The sequence below is a fragment of the Neodiprion pinetum genome, chromosome 6 (assembly GCF_021155775.2).
Source record: "Neodiprion pinetum isolate iyNeoPine1 chromosome 6, iyNeoPine1.2, whole genome shotgun sequence".
In the NCBI taxonomy this organism is placed as follows: Eukaryota; Metazoa; Arthropoda; class Insecta; order Hymenoptera; family Diprionidae; genus Neodiprion; species Neodiprion pinetum.
In genome coordinates, this window is record NC_060237.1 from 1,439,860 (window position 1) to 1,465,206 (window position 25,347).

At 40.4% G+C, this 25,347-nt stretch overlaps 2 protein-coding genes across 5 annotated transcripts; one reads left to right on the plus strand and one right to left on the minus strand.

The window, feature by feature from the left end:
* Positions 1-11: 11 nt before the first annotated feature.
* Mob2 (MOB kinase activator 2) lies at positions 12-25,177 on the plus strand. Of its 4 annotated transcripts, XR_006883895.2 has the most exons (7): positions 14,851-14,917; positions 16,318-16,602; positions 19,939-20,193; positions 20,848-20,972; positions 21,213-21,440; positions 21,575-21,858; positions 22,311-25,177. XR_006883895.2 is itself a non-coding variant. In XM_046632429.2 (6 exons), the coding sequence occupies exons 1-6, from the start codon at positions 368-370 to the stop codon at positions 21,637-21,639; spliced, it is 963 nt and encodes a 320-aa protein (XP_046488385.1). In that variant the 5' UTR covers positions 12-367; the 3' UTR covers positions 21,640-22,074. The 4 variants fall into 4 exon arrangements, 3 of the variants coding, with proteins under 3 accessions (XP_046488385.1, XP_046488382.1, XP_046488383.1); XM_046632429.2 differs by lacking the exons at positions 14,851-14,917; positions 22,311-25,177 and adding an exon at positions 12-372 and having other exon boundaries at positions 21,575-22,074; XM_046632426.2 differs by lacking the exons at positions 14,851-14,917; positions 22,311-25,177 and adding an exon at positions 7,656-8,109 and having other exon boundaries at positions 21,575-22,074.
* On the minus strand, positions 22,658-23,433 carry LOC124221584 (uncharacterized). Its single transcript, XM_046631761.1, has 3 exons — positions 23,374-23,433; positions 23,176-23,315; positions 22,658-23,078 (listed from the first exon to the last, which is right to left on the minus strand). Exons 1-3 carry the CDS (start codon positions 23,431-23,433, stop codon positions 22,658-22,660), a joined length of 621 nt encoding a protein of 206 aa, XP_046487717.1.
* Positions 25,178-25,347: the final 170 nt, after the last annotated feature.

A 25,347-nucleotide genomic window follows, 5' to 3' on the forward strand; every position in this document is an offset into this window, starting at 1 on the left:
ACGTTGGATCAGCTGTGTTATGAGGTTGCATTTGTTGCGTCAGGTGGTTTATTCGAGTTTAGGCTCGGGTAATAGTAAGTTATTAAAGCTAATACGGAACAGCTAGTTCGCCGAACGAGCGCCGAACTGAACTGGGTGATATTAAATCGACTCCCAGTTCGCGAAACACCTATATTTTGACGTCAAGTGGGGCATGACGGGAACAGGTGACAATAGACTTTCGCCATGTTAGATTTCATGAGATTGTGCTGCAAGTGCTAGTCGAAGGATATTTCGGTTTTACTGACTTCCACGCCGGTGATCTAACCAATAATCATCCAAGCTGGATAGGTTACCCGAATATCTCCGCGATACCGTGGACTGGTTTATGGGGTGAGTTTTCAAAACCTTACATTTCATCCCTCCAATTAGGATCGCGGTCCTCCGGTGGTAGAGGTTACCTACCACCGCTCTCTGCTCCCCCTCACGTTCCTGCTTTTTCACCGATATATCTGTCAATTCGAACCCGCTGATTCACCCGAATCACCGCGAAAACGCATCGTTTTAACCGCGTCCTTGATCCGACGTAAATATCGCGTATCAACAGCCGAGAACGAATCGGTAGAAAAATGCGTTATCACCGATGCATATTATTTGAAATCTCTCTCATCCCCCGGTCATCACCGATGACGTTGTTTCGCAGTATGATAATTACCAATTCTCTAATTAGGGTCAATTCCTCCGTAAACTGACTCACGATTAATTCGCTTACTCGTTGCGGTAAGTTGTGTATTATTTACCATTCTATGCTGCATAGATCGTACCGTACAAACGGTTCACGTTTAAACTTTGGTCAGCGACTCGAACTACACGGGTCCGTCCATTTGACGAGGTAATTTTAGTAATCGGGATAGGGTCGATGGTTATTTATTTAATATTACGCCTGTTTACAGCGTGCGCGTTGATTAACAGGCCCTGAGGCTGTCGTTGTTGTTTATCACGATCTCCGCACAGGTATCTTGAACCGTATCGAAACGCCTCTCACGTACAGACGTGTGTGCGAATATTATCCCGCAGATCGTTAACATACGTAATTAATGAAAATGATACCTAAGCTGCGGCGGCGCGGCGAAGTGAGAGAGTATAATGAGAGCCGCTTTGTGCTCTAATTCCAAACGCTTGTTTAGCTAATTTTCAGCGAAAACCCAGAGGGTGCTTCGCCGGCCTGAACAATTTCGAACAACGATCGAAAAAACCTTTGTGTTTATTCAGCTACACGCCGAGCCTTGTACCCAACTTGCCGAGTTTATTTCGCTCTTTCTTCTTTTATTTTTCCTTATAACCACTGTGTTTTTACACGTGCCGTAAATTCTGCGCAAAAATACGTAATATACACACACGTCCCCCTCGACGATGTGTTAGTTGTGTCACACGACTACGCCGATCTATAATCGTTTATGCTCAGCCTTCGGATCGTGTTATATAAATAAAGTACATTATACCTACCGATGGATGAAGAAAAACGATTTACCCTGCGCACCGGCGTCTCTTTGCAATATCCATATACCCGCCTACTTCTATCAAACATGCATATAGATGTATATTTTTTCTTTGGTCACACCTCGCTAGTTTATACGGTAATACATCATGCGTATAAATAGTAAATATCTGTAACCCCGCTAGTTCGTGAACACTGTATCACTCCATAAATTGAAGTGTAATATCTGTAATATACGTACGTAATTTAACACTATCACGACGACGGCGATGGTGATGATAACGATGATGAAAATTTACGGAAGGCTAAACAGAACGGAAGAAATATAACGTTATAATACTCGCGGGGTGTACGCAAATTGCTCGTTAAATTTACCACTCCCTTTACCCCGCTACACCTGAATCTTATTATTGTTTTCCTAAATTATTAGCCGCCTGTTTTCAGCATCACCAGTCAAGTTTCCTCTGTCATTTCAGCCGATTAGGGTAAAATATGAAAACCCCTCCCCCTCCATCGCCGTGCAGGGCTTATCCCTCTCTTCTTATCTCCGCGGCGATAATTATCTTCAACACAGATCCTCTCTTATACTCTCGTTATCGGAATACAGTGTAAAAAGGTATAACAAGGCGGGTTGCTTACCTTTTAGACGATAAAGGAACAAGCCTGCAGACCGAGAGTAAATATTTGCATGCTCGCGTGTAATAAAGAGCTGCTTTTACCGCATCAATGCAGCCTTTCTTTGATTAATCATTCTTGGAGAATTTTTCAAAAATTTTCTACCATAACGCAAGGTGCGGATGGAGAATTGCGATATTAACATGAAAAAAACAACAATATCACAAACGCGATAAATTACGCGCTATTCTTTTCACACGGAAAAACGAGAAGCGTGACTCACCTCGTGGTAGAGCAAAGCGGTATATGCCTTAGGTATGCGTGCGTATGCATGTAACAAAACGACTGGAACTATGGGTAAGCATTGCCACGCTCGCCGTTGTGAATCACGCCTAACCGCCACGCAACATCGAAGTATGTATACGCGTTGTACAGATATCGAAGGAAAATTTCGGAGATATTCTTGCGTTTTTTTTTTTTAATTTTTTTTAAACCAAGATAAAAAATTTGCCAGTCAAGAAATAGCACGTATATTCATTCTTGCGTTTATTTGCTCGCTAGTGATGATAGTTTATGTTTTTTTGTTTTTATTTTTAATTTTTTTATCCGCTGTGCGTATACGCGCGACGTTACGCGTTACGTAGCCCGCTGCTATGTAAATATCACGTGGCGTGATTTGGTCGCAACACGTACGAAAATCCGTGTCTATAATTTATATACCCATTATATAAACTCACGCGACGACGACGGACGCTGCCTAGAAAAATCTGGATTACGCGAGTATGGTAAGCGGTTTTAACCTGCAATAAGAACGATGTTAACACCAGTGTTGTTACGGAACGATGGCGCAGTGCCTCGTTTCGTAAATCGTGATAAAACGGTAAATCGTCTTCTTCAGACCCCGTTATTATTTATTAAGAGGAGGAACATCTTGGCCGCGTTGTGGGCGGATTCGGCTCGACCATTGCGCGTATACGTGTATAGGAGCTAAGAATCACCGGAGCACGTGGCGATCTATAAAAAAGGGGCCTGAAGAAAGGGAGAAAACGGCGGAAACGAGATCAGGAAATTTTATTCGACGGGGATAAAATCAGTCAGCGATTTTTCGCGCCGCGCCAACGTTGGCAAATCTTTTTACTTATTACAAGCTCAGACGAGAGAAGTGAACTAAATCCGGTTGGACGGTTGAAACTCGTTTTCGAGGGACATTGTTATTCTACGCAAAATGCCACCCGGGTTATCAAATTGTAGAACAAATTTTTGGGAATCTTTTAATCGCCTAATGTTTTCAACTCGTATTAACGTATCTCTACTTTTAGACGCAGCTTTGCACACGATTACGCCTACCCTACATGGTATACGGCATATAAGGTGTGAGATGTTTGTTTTCACCCGGTTATTTTTAACGCGAACGTTATAGCTGTAGAGAGGTTCTTCGTCGTGGTGTTACAGGGTCGACTGGAAGGAAGGAAAATCTTTATCGAGACGCGATGAGGGGGATGAAAGGATTTGCGGATAGGAGTTCGTATTTTTCTCTCGCTCTAGGCTGTTATTATATATATATGTGTGTGTGTGTGTGTGTATTTACATGCGGCGGCTTTTCTTTCTCTCTGCAATCTGATCAGTTCTTGCTATGACGATGCTCGAGTATATGATGTATAATTATACTCGATGCATAAAGTGATGAAAATATTATCATTTTGGATAATATTTGCATAAATTAATTTCTATTTTATTTTCGATTTCATTGCCGTAAAATTTTCCGTAACACGATTTTCATGCTTTTAGCTTTTTATTCACGGAGATGCTTCGCTCCGCTGGTTTTCTGCCAAGTTACAATACAGAAGAAAACGTTGAATAAAAATTATCTAGAGTGCGAATTTTTTACTCAGGCGAACGATCGCGTTCTTGCTATTATGTTACATACAGTCAAGATTGTAGAGTTTGAGTTATACAATCTCTTCATCGCGAATTTCAGTTAAAACGTATGAAAAGCATAAGCAAAATGAAAGCAAGACTCCAAGTTTACTCTCTCGAAAGAAATGAAGGATAAAATAGAGAAAAAAAAAATATCTCGCCCTCCCTTTTCCTCGTTTTATTATTAAGATTTCACTCGAGATAAATATTGCGGGTTCCCTAAATTTTTCACAAAATCGTATCTTCTCGTTCATATCTTTTCGAGAGAATCTCTCGATGAGATTTCTTGTTTATACAAGAAACAAACAAGCAAACAAACACAAATAGTAGGCAGGTATGTATGTACGTATCTCGAGTCTTATCGTCTACTCGCACCGGAGAAGAAGAAAATAAAGAGAGAAACAAAAATCCGAGCGTCTCTCCTTCCGTACTCAAAGACCAAAGTTGAAGAGAAGGAAAGATATCACGTAGCTTTTATACCACCAACATTTTACAAGCCTCTTGCCTGGTTTTGCGTTCCGAGTGAGCTTGTGAATTTTTTCCACTACAGTGTCCGATTCTGATTTCGTTTTTCGCTCCGTATTTACCTTGTCAAACAAAAATGAAATCGGCGAGATAGAACAAAGATGCACGAATTGTTGTATCTAAAGTTGAAAATAAATTAAACGCGAGTAAAGGTAAACCGTAAAAATCGATATATGTGGCAAAGGAATAAAAATAAATCAGGTGACGTGGATGCAGGTGTGTAAGAGCCTAGCGCGAGATATCAAGTCTTGTTTTACACTTATAGATATGCGAGAGATCTACAAATTGGTCAATGTGACTCACGCACTGCAGATAAAGATGGGTAGAATGAGAGAGAAGGAAGAGTGAGAGAGAGAGAGAGAGAGAGAGAGAGATCAGCTGCGGCGCGCAATTAGACGTGACTCTGTGTTGCGTGTAGGTTTCTATAATTATCCAACTTGGGGAATCTGCGAAGATGCTACATAAGATCGTATATCTGACGCATGTCATAAAGTTGTTTACGGCCGGAACGAGATAAAGAAAAAAAAAAAAAAAAATTCGCTCTCAAAAGTTACGTACTTTGCAATTATACATTGAAATTATGCCTCCCACGTAGATACGAGATTTTTTTTCCGCCGAGCTCACCGATACACTTATACCCGGGTACTTTCTTTGAAAAACAATTCTTAGAAGAACTTGTCAACGATAAAAAATACGAGCTGTAAACAAACTCGTTCGCCCACTCCCGCACTGTATACATGCTATAATTACGTATAATGACAAGTTGTTGTTTTCCATCGTTAATAATTCCGCGATATTATCACTGACAACGGCCATTGCTACACCAACAAATTACGCAATATCCGACTTCTTTTGTGCCGGCGGTATGGTTGAAACGAAATTTTGCGAATTTCACGCAATCCCCTCCGGATTTTGAAGGCAATCCTGACAAACTATCCGCTAGTCTTGCGGTGTCGTTAGATTCGTCATTAGGTACCCATCACCGCTGTGCAATAGAATCGAACAAAAAATAAATCCGAATTACGAACAAGTGTGTACTAAGGTCATGTAAGGTCATGCCGAGCGTTAAAATTTGAACCCTTTCCGTTCGTTTGTTTATTTAATATTGGAAGAAAAATGGTGAGTTTGCTCGGTCGGCAAGGGTAGGTGTACTGCACGACCTTAATGCGGAATAATGATACAACGTTACACGCTACGATGTCATTCAAGTGACGTACGTGGCGAGGCGGAGACGCTTTGATCGTGAATCCGTGCGAATAACGTGCTCGGCCTATGCGTGTTCATCCTATTATATATGCGTAATGGCATTCACAGTCGTTCGTTCAGGTGGCCTCGTCATTTTTATTTTCGCGTAATGTCACGTCCGGCGTCTTGTTAATATATGTATACGCATGCATATTATATGTCGTATATATACTATTTAAACCGGGAACATTTGGCCTGTTTATATATACATGTACTCTTTTTTTCGTGCAAATATCACGGCTATATACGTGTATATATGTAACAGAGACGTTCATTTTTCTCGACGATGACATTATATACGTATACCGAAGGTTCCCGCAAATGCGATGTGTATATTATGCGTATATACCTGCCTGCCTACCCAGTTTTGAAGTTTTATCGAAAGCCTTGTAAGAATAGACTCCTCCTCGCGGTGCTGGTGTAAGATTACGGGGACCTGGATGGGTATCTTATTCTACCCTCTACTCCTTGGAAGAAGAATAAAATACAACTGCCGCTACACGGCGGTGTGCGGGGCATCCTCGTCGATTACATTGTTTCCAAGAAACTAAACTTTCAGCCATGGGGGCGGAAACGGAGGAGAGCGAATGAAGAAGTTAAGGGTGCCTGGGCATAAAGTCCTTTAGGCTATTTCTCCTATACTTCGCCACCCCTTCCCCCATTTTATTTTTATATCATCTCAGGTGCACAGAGATACCTCGTGACGTGTACAGTGTGTGTATATATACGTATTACAGTCTAGTTTTCTTTTACGCATACAGACGTCTTTATTCCCGCGTGTACGTGTATTAGACGTCTGTACACTACCGCTTTCTTATCTTTCTTCCTTAAGGTATACGTTTTCCCTCTGAGATTTCTCGATTTATTATACATACACACACACACAGAATCCTGCAACACCCTTCGGGATTTATATCGCACATATATACCTAAACCGAAATTTCTACCGTCTAGTCGAGTTTCGCCATTCTCCCTCTTACACGTTATCCACACGTGAATCTTTAAGAACACTCGTATATATGTTACATTCTTTTCTATCCTTCCTTCCTTCCTTCCTTCCCTCCTTCCTTTTTCCGATTGGATAGCACTTTGTGCGCAACTCCCTCTCACATACCCACTCTTTTTAAACAACGCGACCGCGACTAAGTCGAATTAATTTGACGAAATTTTTCAAAGCCCTTCACGTCGACCGTTGCAGGCTATTACACACCTGTGACGTTGGCTAATTCCCCCCGCGTATTACCGAAGCAAATAATATCCATGCAAGCACCCGCATATGTACGACGGGTATGTACCTATTATATTGCAGGTATATGTTTCGTCGTCTCACAAGAGTATAAACGTTAAGACAAAGCGGAGAATTGTGAGATGAGGGCATTAATACAATATTGTGTACAGAAAATGAGGGGACAACGAAAACAGCAAGTATCCGTCTGCCTGTAATACAGGCACACTTTGACAACAAGTTACGTGTGGCGGTGTATAAATTAGGTACACTTCCACGTAACTATTGGTTATCTATATATATAAATATATATATATATATATATACACACAGATACGGGTACGACGTATACGTAATAACGTCGAGGAGAGACTTGTTCGGCTTCTTCGTCGCGCATGTGCGCAGTGTTATTTCGTCTTTATTTTAATTTTTGTCCGTCCTTTTCCTCTCACGTTTCCCGACGTATAATTGCATTTGGTGATACACGTATATACGCCAGGCGCGTATAATCTGTCCGTTTGCGTATACACACACAGGCATGTGACAATGCAAGTTTGCCAGCTTGTTACATCTCCTCGTCGGTTGAATAAGAAGCCCCTAGCTCTCGGTTTTACTCGTGCCGCATCGGCGAAGAGAGAGCGAGTAAGTGCGAGTATGGCGAGTGAGTTGAACGCTGGATAGACGAGGCGGTGGTCCCAAGACCCACAGTATCCGTAGCGGGTCCTAAGTCCCAAGTTACAACCTGCCAGCGTCGGTCCCAGCCGACCGTATAACCTACAAAATTCTACTCCACCAGCAGCGGTTCTCCCTCGTTCGTACATCCTCGCGATAAATTATCTTATTATCGTCGATCGAGTTGTATTATGCGAGCCTGCACCGGCCGGGAACGAGAGAAACTCAATTATACCGACTCGTCTGCGTTGTGACGTTACAGTCCGGGGTCCGGCATCGTTTTCTTTATTCTTCGTCACGTTTTTCAATCGGTATACACGATATACAGCTGGCTCGCTATGTTTGGTATCGGGAGCAGAAAAGTGTTGAAATATTCCGCCATTGACACTTCCTTAGCACTGGACGTCGAGGACACCGTCACTTGCTTCTGCAGGTTAGTTTCATCGTCGAGTTACGAGACGATCTTCTACCACCTATAATCCTCGCCTTTTACACCGATGCGTATAATTTGAAACTTGCAGTGCTACACAGTGGCTGAAACCGCGAAAATCTCTCTCTCTCTCTCTCTCTCTCTTTCGAATTACGACCTTTACGCGTGTGCATGTACATGTATCGTATATTCTCTGTGCAACGTAGGTGCGTGAAGTTGCGAATGTGAAAAACCGAAGAGCAGGTAGAACGAATTTTACTAAGTTTGCATGTACAGTGCTAAACGGGATGCTCGACTCGTGACGTCAGCTCTCACTTTATAAACTTACATGTGCATATGCGTACGTTGCTGTATACGTATACACGGATGTATGACGTTATTGTAAGCAAACAACCGAGATCGAGTAGAAAGTTTTACCAACTATAATGGGATTATCACGCGGTCCGTGTCGCCTCCTTTGTACGTACGAATCACTGCAAACCTGTATTTATAAACGTTGTGCGTACCAGATATAGTGCCGGGAATTATCGAAATTAACCGAGATTACAACACAAATACAACAAGAAAAAAAAAAACGTCGTTTCTTTACACTCGCGTGTAAAGAACAGGTTCGTCGTATGAACTTATATTCGTTATAATACACGTGCAGTGCCATGGTGAAGCTTGTCTGCCCGATGGAAGAAAGATTTCGACACCTGCAACAGACTTTCACCGTCCCCAGGGGATCCTCCTTATCTACGTTCCATCTATCTGTTTGTCTGTCGAGTGACTGACTGATTCGGACAATTTTAAATATGGTGTCGAGACACGCACTCGTATCGTTGTCAGTCGTCGCGCATTTTTCAACGCTGATGATAGAGAAAATTAAAAATAAAAGGTTAACAATTTTACATTCTTACATTGTATACACGTCGATAGAGTTAATTAACGAAGGATACCAATCTATGAGAACAACTAGGCGCAGAAATTACGTGTGTGAATCTATTTCGCGTTCACGCGATTCACCTACAGACTTGCAGTAAGTACAATGAGAAATTGGAGGAGAGTTTGCTTGCCGATTGCTACGTAAATACCTCAGGATAGCTCTGTACAAGGTATCGTATATCTTTCGTTGAAAGGTGGTTTCGATTCAGCCGTTGAATTAGACTTGGTTCAGTAATCACGAACCGTGAACATCAAAGACGGTACTGTAATTGTGTGTACAAAAGATGGACGCGTGTATACGTTCACGTTCGAATATTTAGACGTATCTGCAATTGATATTATAAACGAGTGACGAACGGTTTACGATCGAGATTTTCGTTCGTTGGTAAAAATGATTCAATTTTTTTTTCTCTCTCTTTGTTTTCGTGCAAGACGCGTCAATCTCTAACTACGCAGAATCGTCGATATGATTAATTTTCACCAATTTCGGTACAATAACGATGTATAAAATTTTTTCCCGACTGTACACATGTACACGCGTTCGAATTTGGATTAATTTTTCATTTTTTCACATTTTTCATCGCGCTAACGAAAAGCAAAAATACAAGCGTGCAAAATTTAATTTGAACACTTTTTTACACGCCCCAGCGGCTGTTTGCCATATTATTATGTATATAGATGTATCGTCGCAATTCTGAAACTATTACTTGATATTTATATATACATGTGTGTGTGTATACATACATACGTATTATAGGTAGCAGCTGTTGTATGGTACGGAAAAGTTTTTATTCAAAATATATGCTTTAGTTTGTGTAATTATATCTATTCATTTGATATCGTGCAATTAATACTCTTGCGAGTATCATTCGTGATCATACGTCGGAGCGTGCTTCTCTTGTACGTGTAAAAAACAGACACGTCATCAAGCGTTGTATACGTATACGTATCCAATTCAAGCGGCTAACCCGCGTGACGTCAAAGAGTATTGATTCGATTCTTTATATCGCTATACATTATATGTGAGAGGGAGAGAGAGAGAGAGAGAGAGTGCAGAAAATTGGCCAGATACGCAAAATGAACATTCTGCAGGTATACACACACACACACACACAAGTTATACTGGCACATACTGCATAACGTACACGTTGAATAATAATAATAACAACAACAACAACGATCTTCCTGTGTACGTTACGTTCCGTTGTGTATTTTCTCGTTGCTTCAATGTTACCCTCTCGGTATAAAAAACTTTGCTGGTAATCGTGTAGAGGTAACGGGTTGTACATAAAGCTATGCGTACAGGTGTGCGTCTACCTGCAACCCATTTACGTCAGAATAGTTAATCTTTGATCGTGATTAATTGGCTGATCGATACAGAGTATATCCTGGGATGTATACGAACCTTCTCTCTCGAGCAATTTGAGCAATTGACGAGGCAAAGCTAGGCGACGATAGCTATCGGATCCGAGGTACGGTACATAGGTAGAACGTTTCCGTGTATATTATGGTGGAGTATCGAAACGAGTCTTCCTCATTCTCGGATGAGTATAAAAATGATGCGAAGGTCGCTCGTAGATTGGCCGGGAGCTGGGAGTATGATTCATCGATAATTCGAGTGGATCGTCTTATAACAAGGAATGATCATCATCGTTCCTTAAAGAATATTAGGACGGACGGATTGATGGATGGATAAACAAGCTCGGCGGACAGACGACTCGGTGTATGATGATATACGGTATACGTGTAACGCGTATATAACGTCCGTCTATTTTTACTCCCACTTTATTAAAGTGCCAACTCCAAATATAAACCCTGTCAATGCGCTGCGAACACGTTCGTAAAGGTTATATCATTTTTCTTAATTACCGTTCACTCAAGACCGCGATATAATTGTTATTATCATCATCGTCATTGAAAAAAAAGACCTCCTACGATTAAAGATTCTACAATTAGTCGTTTAAATACGAAAATACTTGTCGAGACGTCTCATTAATTATAGACGTGAAAGTATAAAGACGTGTCCTTAGCCTTCAACCTCAGCTTCGGATGTATTCTCGATAGGTGTGTAGGCATGTCGATAATAAAGATCGTACGTACAAATGTAACTATGGAAAGGTTACGGAAGCTAGAAAAATGGAACTAGATAATCTTGGATTTTTAGGGTCGCTGAGAACGAATCCGACGTCAAAATTTCATACTTCAAAACAGTGGATCCAAGATGGCGGACTAAGAGTATAAAAATTAATTCTATCCGCTCGTATCAAATTCCCGATTGTAAATTTTGCGAATCAGCAACTTCGAGAACCCTCGACTGCAAGGAAAAATGTATGCTTAACTGGTATAAAGTATGCTTCCACAGCTCCGCATTTCCACGACAATAAACCGCGAATTCGTTTTCGTTCGGTATGTATCCGAGTTTCGTACAAGTGTCAAATTAGTACGCTACGGGGATCGAGGAAATTCCCGCAGCGTGTTGCACCGCGTGCCGATGGGATGCGGGGAATCGGAGCGAAGAGGTGTTTATAAAATGCCGAAGGGGGCGGCGATAGGGCGTCGAATTACTGCCCCTCGCGATCGTCGCGGCGTCGCGTCTCGTCTCGTCTCGTCTCGTCGACCGGACCGGGATGCTGCAGGGGATGACGATCCTCGCCCGGTGTAAACAAACGCAAACAACGCGCCGGGGGTGCTGCTCCAGTCTCGTCGGTCCACCTAGGAGTCGCGTCGCCTAGGCGCCGCCGGTCCATCGATCGCAAACCCTCGGCAATCCTCTGCAGCGAAACGAACCGGCGCCAGCAGCCTTCCTTCCACTCTCTTCTCGACTTCCATTCTCCTCTGCCTTGTTATACGCGCGGCTTTCCTTTCCTTTCCCCTCTCTCTCTCCCTCTCTCTCGCTCTTCACTTTCTCCACCACCCCTTTACCGTGTTTTCTCTGCCCCTCTCGCTATCTTTTTTCTCTTTCTCTCCAGCTACGACGATCTTTAGTCGAAACATCCCCACCACAAGACCACGACGCACACGCCAACCTAATTTGTCTAGTCCTTCTCTTTGTTTTCGTCCCGTATTATCATAGCTGCTGTGTAACGTATGTTTTTTTTTTTTTCAATATCTTTTTCGCACGGAAAAGGTTACGAGAGTCTTCGAAGGTATATTATATTCATAATTTTGCAAATGTACAATTGGAGCGATTAATCTTCAGTCCGTGAAACGAGATCGTTCCAGCGGCATTTCTTATCGCATTTGCGATTGTATCGTACGATGGTTAAGGTTGTAGTTGTTGAGCGATTAATTTTAGTCGCGATGTGGTTAGCGGAAATCACGCTGCGTGGACTGCAAGCAATACGCATAATTATACGTTGGCGTACATTTTTTTATTTTATTTTTAAGATAAAAAAAAAAAATAATATTAGCGTTAATTATATTTCAGGTGGTAAATGAATGCCGCATATCCCTGCGGCTGCTCTGCGCCAATTTTTAGTTTGTCGAAAACTGTTGATAATATTGCTATCTGAAATGACGATGATAAAATAGTTGTACGTGAACTAATCAGTTTGATTTTCTATAAAATTCGATATCTCTCTTAGCTCTAAAATATTTCACAAATGTTTTTTTCTCTTACGAAAATCGAGCCGCTGATATTATGTAATTGAAAATTGTATGATACGCTCGTTTCTCATGCAGTTGCGATTACGTAATGCAAGGATCATTGCGCGTGTGTCAGAGATCGAAGAACAGATGCGCGAAACCGTCTTTCCCGCTACAATGATATATATATATATATATATATAATAAATATTAATATGCAGAATAAACTGCACAAGAATATGGATACAATGAGTGCAGATGCACTTCGAGGATGCAATTTTATCTTTAACAATCTCTTACCGTAGAATCGTCTTCACGATGTCGAGTTTTTATAACGTCGACGGACAGTCTAGTCGGTTGTATAATTACGCAAACATAATATTGTAACGAGGAGAGACTCGAGGCGTAGCCTATTCACAGAAAGCTTAATTTATTTTCTAAGGTACTGCAGAATTCGCGACAGATTTTGCATACGACAATGAGCGAGCCGTATAAAAGCTGATACCGTTTCTGAACTAAGAATAAAGAATTATTCTATACCCGTACGTGTATCGTTAATTGTTTTTAAATGGACTCTTCGTTACTCGCTAAACGCCGTTTTTCGTTATATAGCGGTAAATCGGAAGTATCACGTATCGCCTCGGCTCGTCGAGGGTTCGATATACCTTTAATTTGTATATTTACGCGTCGATCCGTGTGCAACGTGCGTTACGAATCATTTAATTTCGCACTGTACAGGGTGTATAGATATATATATTATAAACTGTAACAACGTTCCTAGTGCTGCAATACTATTTATCGAATTCCACGAGTATCGGACAAAGCGAAAATTCCTGCATTATTTCTCACGATATTATCTTCGTCGGTATATTATTGTTCTGATAATGACAATAACTCGTTGATTTTCTTTCTTCAAATTTTGCAACAACACAAACGGCAACGATGATATACTGAAAATTTGAAATTTCAGTGGAATTCACCTTCTCGCGTTGAATGTCAATTAACACGTTGCGTGGCGTACATCGGGAATCGGTGTATTACAGCGACCCACCACCCCTTGCAGAATTGAAAAAAAGTCCCCAATTGCAAGCATCGCCCGATACGCGTAAAACATGCGTAGGTGTGTCAGTGGGGCTGCTCCGTCATGTATGTACGATGTATGCATGCACGTATATACGTGTATACGTATACCTATACAGTGGCGGGTGATATCGATTGTCGCAGAGGAGCGGAGATGGAGGAGAAGGAGGATAAGAAGGGGTCGGTTAGGGGCAGGGAAGGGGGGCGTGGGAGGAGCTTTGGGGGGAGAAACTGGAGTGACCCAGTCAGCTGACTCGTGGCTCCGACGCCAACAGCTGATCCGGCGTCCCGCGCCGTGGCGAGAGCATCGCGACGCAACTGACGCCGCATTGCCGCCGCGACGCCCAACCCCTGATGCACGATTATGCGAGTTCGCGACGTTAAAAAAATACAAACACGCACACGCACGCACGCTGCGCCGAGTATCGTTGCGGAACGAAGATAGGACCTCGATCGTTCGTTTAAACGATAAACTATCCATTTTTGTACGCTGTGATGTAATAAATTATATGCAAGTGCGGGAAACGCGTCAAGTTTCAACAGTGTTTGTCGTACTTGGTGTATTGTACGTACAAGAGGAATAAGAAGAATAAGAAGAAGAGGAGGAGGAGAAGATGAAAACAAAGAATATTAATAATAATAATCCACGTGAATTTAACCAGAGCGGTAACACAATCCGAGAGAAAGATCGATTTTACTCGGTTATTTCATCTTCGTTTCCGGGTTTTTTTCTTTACTTCTTTTTGTTTCACTTAAACATATACTCCGAGGTGTCTGTGCGTCGTTTTTGCATTCCTATACCGCAACAATATGCGTGTCGTTTACCGAGCAGTCTCCTTTGTCATAACGTAGAAAGGAGTCGATCAATCAACCCGTCAATCAATCACCGGAAAAGGAAAAGTTGGACAATTATAACTTGATTTCAATTTTCAGTTTTCGGAAATATCGGTTATTTTTCATTATTTGAATTGTTTGTTGGTTTGTTTTTGTTTTTTTTTTTTTTTTTTTCTCAAGTCTTCAAGTTTTGTACAATCAATCTGAGCTACAGTTTATTATTGCGCTCCTTCTCTCTGCGGCGTTTTTTTTTTTTTTTTTATAAGATAAGAAAATCCGTAGGTATATATGTAAATAACCGCATACCTTTTATATATGAAGTTGCATACACGAGAATTCGCGGGATTTTCTTCTCCTATTGCCTGCAGATGTACATATTCAAATATATGTACGTATAATGATACAGTATATAACCTGTATGTGTGTATATATTTCACTGATATTACATTCTCTTTCTAAATATGTATATTAATTAATATTGCACCGCATCGCCGCAAACGCTTGCCACTTGACGAATGTACAGGGCGTCAAAACCTTGCATTTGATACTAATTTAATTTTTTTTTTTTCCACATATTGTAATATCAACTATATTTTGCGAATAACCGAACGAGAAGTAAAGTCTTACATTATTTATTGAATAATTTCTTACAATGTTTTGTGTACGCACAAACTTCGTCGCTATCGTATGTTACTAATTATAATTATATATCCGCTCGGATTTATTTTAACGAACTAGTGACCGCAGTTCGAAATTAACGCGTCAAGGCAGACCGGATGTGACTATAAAAAAAAATATGCCTTACGATGAAACATATAAATCTCATAGTAATATGCAAAAGTGATAGGAAAACTTAATCAAACTTTGAAACGTATATAATATAAACGTATTTTACAGGTATACGCGGTAAAGCGACCTGCTATGATTTTCGGCTATTTGTCTCTGCTAGTTTGAAAAATTTCGAATATGTATAGATAGATGTACATATAGTGCTTTGATTCCCGACTTCGAGACAACGAGTGAGACACATTTGTTAGTCGAACACATTTAGAAGGCGCACAATCAGATTCGACCGTGGCTGCTAAAACACATGACAATGCGGTGCATGCATGTGCGGTGGTGCGTCATTGACCGCGATATCGTTAGTATGCATGCAGTCGTGTTGCACGACGTATGTGTGTACGTGTAACAGTACAAGTATATAATGAAACAAAGGTTGGAGGGATCGGTGCGATTCGGTATTTCAGCTTATCGATAGCAGCATGATCGATTAATGATTTCACACGGGCAGGAAAGTTAGAAAGCGACAAATTATGTATGTGATGAAATTACTCGTTGTTCGAATAACGATTTTTATTTTTGTTTATTGAAATTGTAATTCTTTGAAACCGGGACGCCCGATTTGTTATTCCAAGCGAAGAGAATCCAGATTTATTGTATGTTATACCGTAATAATATCATGAGCCAAGAAAGAAAACGATGAGATTATAGTACGTACGTGTAGGAAAAACCCCAAGTGGCAAGCGGATGTGACGTCACGAGACAAACAATTCGCAGATATGTGAAAAAGAAAACGAATTAAATAAAAAAAAAAAAAAAATACCAGAATACCGAGAATAACAATGAAATTCACAGATGTAAATTTATCATCAAATACGATCACGTAATGTTATTGAAGCCGAAAGGTTCGGCGCAGCAGTTATAGATAAATGGAAGAAATAAAAAGTCAAGATGAAAGTAGAAAGGAAAAAAGAAATGTAAAACAAATTGAATTTTGTGTGCATGTAGTACGCGAGAGAAATTTAGCGGAATCAGCGATAATCACTTGGAGTCATCGTCGTCGTCGTCGGTATCAGCATCGGGAACACATACGCCGATAATGATGCGGTCGCCGGCACGGGGGGCTGTCGCCCTTACGGAGACGACGACGTCCTCGGCCTCGGCGCCCGTCACCCCCGTGCACAACTCCTCCTCGTCCTCGTCCTCGGCAACCGGAGGAACAAACGTCTCCTCGCGGCTCTCCCTATTTGACACCTGCCACAGGAAGATACGACTCTTCGGTGAATTAGTCGCGTGAGTCCCCCACCCCCTGCAGCACTTGGAAAAACAAAGCGAAACGGGAATATTAAACGAAAGTCGAATTACCAGATTCATGGTGGAAATCTTATCTACGAATGACAACGCGGACGAGTGGAAACTGTAATTCACGCTCGGGATTTTTTTCCCTTATCAAACCAACGGTGAAAATGATCGATACGATCTTTCATCGTGTATGCGTTTCAATCCAGGGATGGATTTTGGCCGATCACGTATTTAGTTCCGCGATATTGAGAAAGTTCAAAATGTTGAACCTGATGTATACGAAGTTCAAAATTTTATCGACTTACGAATGTAAGAGAGTGACGATTTTTTTCTTCTTCTTTTTTTGTGTTGTGAAAAAGAAGAAAAAAAATTGTAGCACGTTTATACGTGCATCTCATCGTCCAATGCAAAAATCTAATTAACCTATTTCGGAGATCGTTTTTGCTTGTTTTCCATTCTTGTACGTGTATAAGGGTTATTATTGGATTCGATCGGTTTTAGCTTGTTTTTCCTAGTTGCAATACCTAACGCATACATTATACCTATATATATAAATATATATGTTACGGATATTCTTATATTTATAAATATTTTGACGGATCAGTTATTCATCGAATTCAAACAGTTATACACACGTGTACAACCAGCCAGTGATGCGGCGGCGAATCTCTCTTTGTGCATGCGTCACGCTGCAGGAAGGAAGATGTATCCATAAACGTGTAATATATCTGGGCGTATGGGTGTGTGCGGAGAGTGTGTGACGTGCATCGATGTACCACGAATCTCGATGTATTTTATACACACACACACACACACACTCACGCAACATGTATCGTACGTATGCTTACGGGATGACGATTAGACGGGTGTGTATGTAGGTCGCGCAGGGCGGTACGAAAGGACGAACGAACGTGCCTTTTCGTTTCTAGACGGTAGGGAAACCTTTCTATTCCTGGTCGATAATGCAAAGTTATTCGGAACGCGGGCTAAACAGTGGTCGTAGGTAGGTATAATAGGCCGCGAGGCCAATTTACCGGGCATTGCTTGGAGAACCGCTTTATCAAACCCATCGCGACGAATATTGAAAATGTGGTGGGTGAAAAAAATCTGCTTACCCTCGCAAACGCGTCGAGTTTTATTTACCACCATTTAGTTATAAATGATGGAAGAAACAACCGTGTGTTTGCCGATTTGAATTTAAGGTATTAACTTGGAACGGATACAGGTAAGAGAAACGTAACAATTCGTAATTAGGTTTTGGAGCTCGATGCAAGAAGAGCCAGAGATGACTTTGAAACTTGAGATTGTACACCCGCGGTAGTTACTCAAGAATCCCGAACGTCTCGACTCGGAGATTGCGCGGCGTCTTGACTTGAGTAAAGTTTGGACGAGGAAAGATCTTCAATTTTGAGGCTGCCTGCTGACTCAAAGTGTAACTACTGCGGTATATTCACCCGGCACTGTGTCACGCTCGAGTTTTAGTTCTGTTTGTACGTTTCAGCGGAGAGTTTAAATAAATAAAAATAAATAAAGTAAATTTCGTCTCGACAGTCGTAGAAAAGGTAGCAATGGCTGGATTTCGAAATTCCACTTCATTAAAATTAACTCGGTAACGCTCGGCCAACCGCTGTTTATATTCAGAAACGATGTTCGGTACCTTGTGCTTGAATCGCGGTACTCGCGAAAATCAGGATCATCCCTGATCTTGTCGTTACTGTACTTAGGTATGAGTTTGCGTGTAACGTATACAAGTTTGCGGCTGCTCTCTGGACCAAAACTCTTGTCCTCGATTCGCTTTTGCGGCTAAATCAGGGTTACCGGACTTGAGGTGTCGCCGACCCGAGTCATGGCACGACGCGATCACAACGGAGGTCAGCGATTGCAATAAGAAACTAAGAACACCGGCTGCACGATGACTCACGGATCGTCCGCCTCCGATCTCGAACCGGAATCTCTCCCATCCATGTAACTCCGTGGAGTCAATGAAATTTTTATTACAACAATGCTCATTTTCACATATAATTGACATCACTTCTCAGATTATATCCTTAGCGTCAGGATAAGAAAATTTTGCGGACAAATAGAAAATGCGGAATGGTTTAGCGCCGTTGATAAAGCAATGTATAAAAATGGGAATTTCCAGAAGTGGGTACCTAACCCAAGAAGACCTCTCCTCGAACCTGCTCGACGCCGGTTTTATCGTGAAATTTTCTCCTTCCTTTTACCTTTTATATATACATATCCATTTACGCCTTATCAGACTTCAAAGGGGTATCATAAATCAATTTTTTACTTCTCCAAGGATAGGCTGGGTTTCGTTTTAAATCGCGAATACACTCGAGGATCACGACTCCCTCTCGTCCCAAACACCTATAAGGTTTTACCCTATCGTCGATAGGTTATTGAGTTCGACCCTTGCTCGTCCGGATACCCCGTCACTTACGCAGGCCAGATTATGTACGGCAAACTCGAGCTTTTTTTTTTTTTTCTCTTTTCACCCTCACCGAACACTCCTCGTCGAGGACCAAACAACATCTCCAGATTTTGAGTGAAAAAACTGCTATTATCAAATCGTCGTACGTAACACGCAAAGGAGCGAAGCAACAACGACGATGTTGCCGCAGGGTTACAGTTTAAAATAGTTGACACCGAGACGTGAATCAGCTTTATATAACCAGAGATGACACACGAAGTGAACAGTCTTGACCAAGTTTAGAGGATGTTTTTACCGCAGCGCGGCCCTTGTCCCGATTTTTCACCTGTCACGTTTAAACCATCATTAAAGTCTTCTCAAAATATAATTGTGTTCAGGGAAACAATTCTCTTACATCTGTATGGATGATGATTTACTTTATATGTATGATAGAAGTGCCAGCGATGATTTACTTGTCTTAAATGCGAACGAGCTGCGTCTACGATTCCGACGGCGATCAGGCGATTGATAAATAATTTCACGTGATTGAAACAGAGCGGCAACGGAAACGTATGTAACAATATCGAATGATATTATTTATTCGCCGTTGTTAAGGTGGTGGTTATAGGTACAATCGCTGTAGTGTCTTCTCGCGGTTAAGAAAGTCACGCTTTTTTACGATACAATTATAACTAATTTATGTTTGCTCGTAACTTAAAGTACACGGAACATGCTTATATTATTACACTGTGTGCAGCGGGGTTCAAGTAACCAGAATTATGGCTCGTACCAGTTCTCGTCGGTTGCATCGTTGCCCCCTGAAGCAGTATTTGTGTGTTAAATTATAATATATTACACCGTGCGGATCGTGATTATTACAAATTGTTGACTGCTATTTTTATAATTATTTACAGAAAAGCCCGACGGAAGGAGAAAGATGCCGGAGCCACGGAAGATCCCAAATTGTACCTGGAGGAAGCCGCTTTGGAACGACAGCTTCCGGAACTTGACCTGAGGATGCTTGTCGACCTACCGGCTGGTCTCGATTACAACGAATGGCTAGCCTCCCACACTCTCGCACTTTTTGACCACATCAATCTCTTCTACGGAACGATATCCGAGTTTTGTACGATGACGGGATGCCCCGACATGACGGGTCCTGGTTTGAGGTATTTGCGACAAAAATTATCAATTACATGGACGCGAAGACGAACGATGTAGATTCTTGAGACCTCGTCAAAATTCACTAACATTGTGCCGCCTGGTCGTAGCGAAAATTATGGAGATCGTTGGCTCTTTCAATTTCCGATCCGAGGACTGGCTGAAGAACTCCACTGCCTTTCGTAAGGATATCTAGTTATCAACGGTGCCTGTGTAAATAAATACCGACGTAAATATAACATATCTCTAACCGAGCCCCTCGCCGTCCAGTAAACTGTTTAGATTCGACGAATTTTATGACCGGTTTATATTTACAGAAGCGTAAAAAGATACGCGCACCCGTACTATATTTCTCGATAAAAACTATCAATATATGCCAGCATACTCTTGACCGTACTTGGTCGCTCAAATAATCACAACGACAGCACGAACGCTGCGGTGAAAATAAAAAAATAAAGAAATCGCATCGAATTACACACCCGTATTGTTTCTTTCGTATGAAATGTACGCTTATCGCAGGAAGTCATTCATTTAATTCTAGTGAATTAATTAACAATCTAATGTCTATTGGAATACACGTTGCATAATCAATACACCATTGCTATTTATCGTGTGATAGATGTGCATTCAATTTTTGAAATATTTCTCTCTTTCACTTTCAGGACGTATTTATGGTTTGACGAAAAAGGAAAAAAGACTAGAGTGGCTGCTCCACAATACATAGACTACGTCATGACATTTACACAGCGTACTGTTAGTGATGAAACAATATTCCCTACTAAATATGGTGAGTAGTGGGAAAAAATCTTTCCTTTCTAGTTTTATTCAGTATCGTTTATTTCCAAGTAAAATATAAATAGAAACTTCCGTCTCTCGGAGGAATATGTCTGGTCATTATCAGCTATCGATAAAAAAAAACAATATTAACAGCAACTTTTCGCGAACCAGTGATTGCAAAAAGTTGATCACTTTCCTCGAACATTCCTGTTCTACGTCACTTGATATTTATTTTTGTGCCTGTTTTTAGCCAACGAGTTTCCAAGCTCGTTTGAATCGATAGTGCGTAAGATCCTGCGATTGCTGTACCATGTTGTTGCGCACATATATCACTGTCACTTTAGGGAAGTTGCACTATTGGGATTGCATGCGCATCTCAATTGTGTATTCGCCCATCTTACACTTCTTAATCAACGCTTCAACCTTATCGACCCAAAGGAGACTGAGATCCTTGGGGACTTAGAAGCTGCTCTTTTAGGTAAGAATACTCTATAGTAGAGAAGATATCATGTATCAAGCTTTGTGATTTGTGAGGTGAATTCGACATAATTGAATTACACGCGTAACTGTGTTGAGGTATCGGATCGATAGCAAAGATATTTTTCATTTCAGGTGATTCTACGCCTGCTTCTTCACAACCCCCAGCCATCCAGGAAACTCCAACCACAACTACCTAGGTAGATCCTGTTGAATGAAGCTAGAGGTTGCAGTTCCTGAGATCAGATAACGCTAGACGTTAACTGTTGACTATAGAGTTATGAGAGTTTTGGAGTTTCCATACAGAATATAGGCAAGTCGATGAAAAGCGCAGTTCTGTAAAAACCAGTAGTACCTGTACATAGAGAAGTGTGGAAAACAACTACAAGATGTAATTAGGGTTCCTCTGTTTGTTGTTTGTGAGTATTGTACATAATTTATTAAATGGTAAGATATATTGAAGGAAAATGAAAAACAAACAAAACGAAACCGACAAAAAACAACAAAGATTATTGAATATTATTGACAAAGCTATAGTTGCTGTAAGAAATAATTTGTTCTGTATAAAAAAAAATAAATAAAACAATATTGTAAAGTTAAAATAAAACCAAATATATACCTGGTGTTGAAATATTTGTGTCGGGATATCTATTTATAATACGTATATCTGTATATTTTGTTTTATCAATTATCACACAAATGAGTCAATCACGTTTCACATCCATCTATAATACACGATGAGTATACAGTTAATGCCCGGTGCCCTTATGGGTTTATATATAATTAAACTTCAAGTAATTCTGAATATTAAAAAATGTTGCATCGCATGAATTTGCCTGCATCTGTTGTAATAAATCTTGTTCCGTTTTAGCGACATGGGATCCAGATTAGACGAAACGAATAAACTACCCCTTTGCAAAATACGTGTACTCCCGCAACTGGATTTCTACTAGCTGAAACAATCGCACACAAAGAAGTATCCAACATTCACAGTCGTACTATCAATACTTGAGAATAATGTAACAAAATGTTCTACAGTGACTTCTCTTCCGTTCATTGATACATTATTCATTTCCTTATTGTGATACAATCGACCTTTAGACTCATGGAATAATGACGTTACCTATATTTTTATACTAGTTACAAGCGGCATGCATAATTAATTATAATAATTCTACCAGTTATTACTAGTTATATGACTTAATGAGTAGCCTCTAGTCACGTACAACTGTTGTTGGTGCAATTGTTCACTTCGACAATCCTAAACGCCCTGAATACCTGAGCTATCTCTCTTAGAAAGAAACCAAGTCCCTCAGCTATTGGTTCACAGAGGTCTCGAAAAGATGTAGCTATATTGTACAACAGTATGAGTACCGGTTGTATCGTCGCATTGAATAATATTGACAATGATGGCTTCAGAAAGTAATCCGCAATCAATTGTACGACTCCCACTGTAAGTGGCCTTACTATGCTGAAGAGCAAAAATCTTATCAGCTGCAGTATAAAGGCTGTGACAAAGGCTATTCCTATGTGAATTGTACCGAATATTTCCGCCCAGAAACGGGTCGCGATGTAATCCGTTCGTTCCGCGCATTTCTCTGTAGCCAGTATCGGCGGAGCATCAGTTGTTCGATAGTACCTGTCGATGCACAGTGTCGATCGTTTTACTTAACCGTTACAGTTACTTTTGTCTGTCTATTATTAAAAAAATGTTGAGAAATTTTAGGAAAACGTACGCCGAATTGCCGTGATCAAAGTAGTAGATGTCTATCTTCTCCGACGTGTCATCAATGCCGTTTCCCGGAGTTCTTGGTTTTTCAAAATCCCGTTTCTTCTTTTTGGGAATGCCTTCTGATAGTTCACAGCATACGTAGCTCTAAATTAAACTCACTTACTATAAAACAGTGATTAATGATTGAACATTGAATCTGTACCTTTGGATAATTCTGATAAAGGTCCTTCTTAACTTTTACTTGATACGTCTTATCTGACATCTTTGGAGATTGCCTTCTGGGCCATTTAAAGTTCCATTTCTCACGGATGGGTCGGACTGCTTTCAAAGAGCCTAAAATACATCTTCCTTGTATCTTTTCTTTCTTTCTCTTTTCCTTTGCAATCAATCGCGCAGGGTTTTAATCAAGATTCTCACCTTGATCACGTTTCGGTATATTAGAAATACTCCTGTTGGGCAAGCGTAATTTCGAGAAATCGTTAACAGTATCACCTAGAAAATTTACCGCCTTCCTACTTTCAATGTAGTTTTAATGTAAAATCATTATTCCATGAGTTATGCATCAGAGAAGTCCTCACGTTTTGTACGCATACGGGCAGTGGCATGCCACTGGCGTTTTTCCATTTTGAATAATAGGTTGACACACCAGCCCTTGATTTGCAAGACAGCTTTGTATCGGCGCTGTGGGTTCAAGCTGATACCTCTGAGGTGAGACTTGACGAACTGGTCTTGAGAGTGTATCATCTGGCGGTGGACATTGGACAGATCGACATAAACACTCTTCTGAGGAGGAAACAGGTCTTTGAATGACCGATGGCGCTTAGGGTGTGAATTAGTTGACAGCAGAGGGCTGAAAACGTTAAATAATAATTTATAGAGATATATCCTACTTTCGATAAGTGTAACACCATTTTTATTCAGTTCAGAGTAGTTCATAATTGAACTCATATCTGTGTGTAACGAAGTTATGTTGGATGGCTCTGACGAATCTGAGCAATGGCATTCATTCTCAACTGCCATAATTGTCGTGAGTAATAAATTAGAACTTTCTTGAACGATATAAAATAATCAAACCTGAAATGAAAATAACGTCAACATTGAAGTGGTATTTAAAAGAAACTGTCAGAGAAACAAATGAATCTTGAACGCAAGTTTGTTTTCATATGTTGCTCACTGTAATCCGATACACTGTGAACTGTATACTCGCTGAGTTCTCATAGATCACATATCTGCAGTATGTTAAAAAATACGGGATAAATGATTATGGATGAAATAATTATAATTTTTAGGTGAATTCTTTATTTCAGTGTTTCTTTTAAGTCAACTTATTGTACAATTAAGTATTTCGGAAATCTCTTCATTGAGATCGGTTTACAGAGAAGGGAGGCGTTCTTTAAGAACCCTAGACCTTCAACTGGCAAGTCCATTCATTTCTATTACATTGGGTCATTAACTTTTGCTTGCTCTTTTACAGTATCATTATTATCATTATTCATAATATTTTATAACAGGAGGTGCATAGAGAGCTTAGGCGTGGGGCTATGGGTAGGATACATTGTTTCTCGGAAACTTTTTACAAATTGTCCTTACATAGGTATTTCTTATTATTGCAATACATTTTTTGCCATTGTTTTTGATACCTTGCACGTGACTTGTTAGGGACAGTATGACAAATGCTGAGTCTTTCCTTAATCATATATGAGTTTGTCTAATATCAAATTGAAATTAGTGATTATTGTGCGATGTTTTTTGTAAATTGCAATCACTCTTCATAAGTAGTATTTTAATAACAACAGTTCTGCGTTATAAAATCATGTAAATAATACATGTATACATATATTGCTTGCCAACTTCATATGAGGCCTGATCGTTTGATATGAAAAACAGTTTGTTTTTTAAAATGAAAATTAAACCATAATAACTACAAATTAATTAATGTATTCATTAGCTTGGTGAAAACGTTGTTTGTTAGTATGTTAATTTCATAGTAGTTGATCGATAATTGACTTCTCTGCAAAAAAATATTATGTATGTACAAATACATACGCATTTGAATGCGCATGTAAAGATCCTAAAATGGAATTTCCTTATTCATATAACCATTATTTTTAGTATGAAATGAATTGATACTTTTCTACACTCGTTTATGGTCTTACACCAAAACTCTCAATTCATA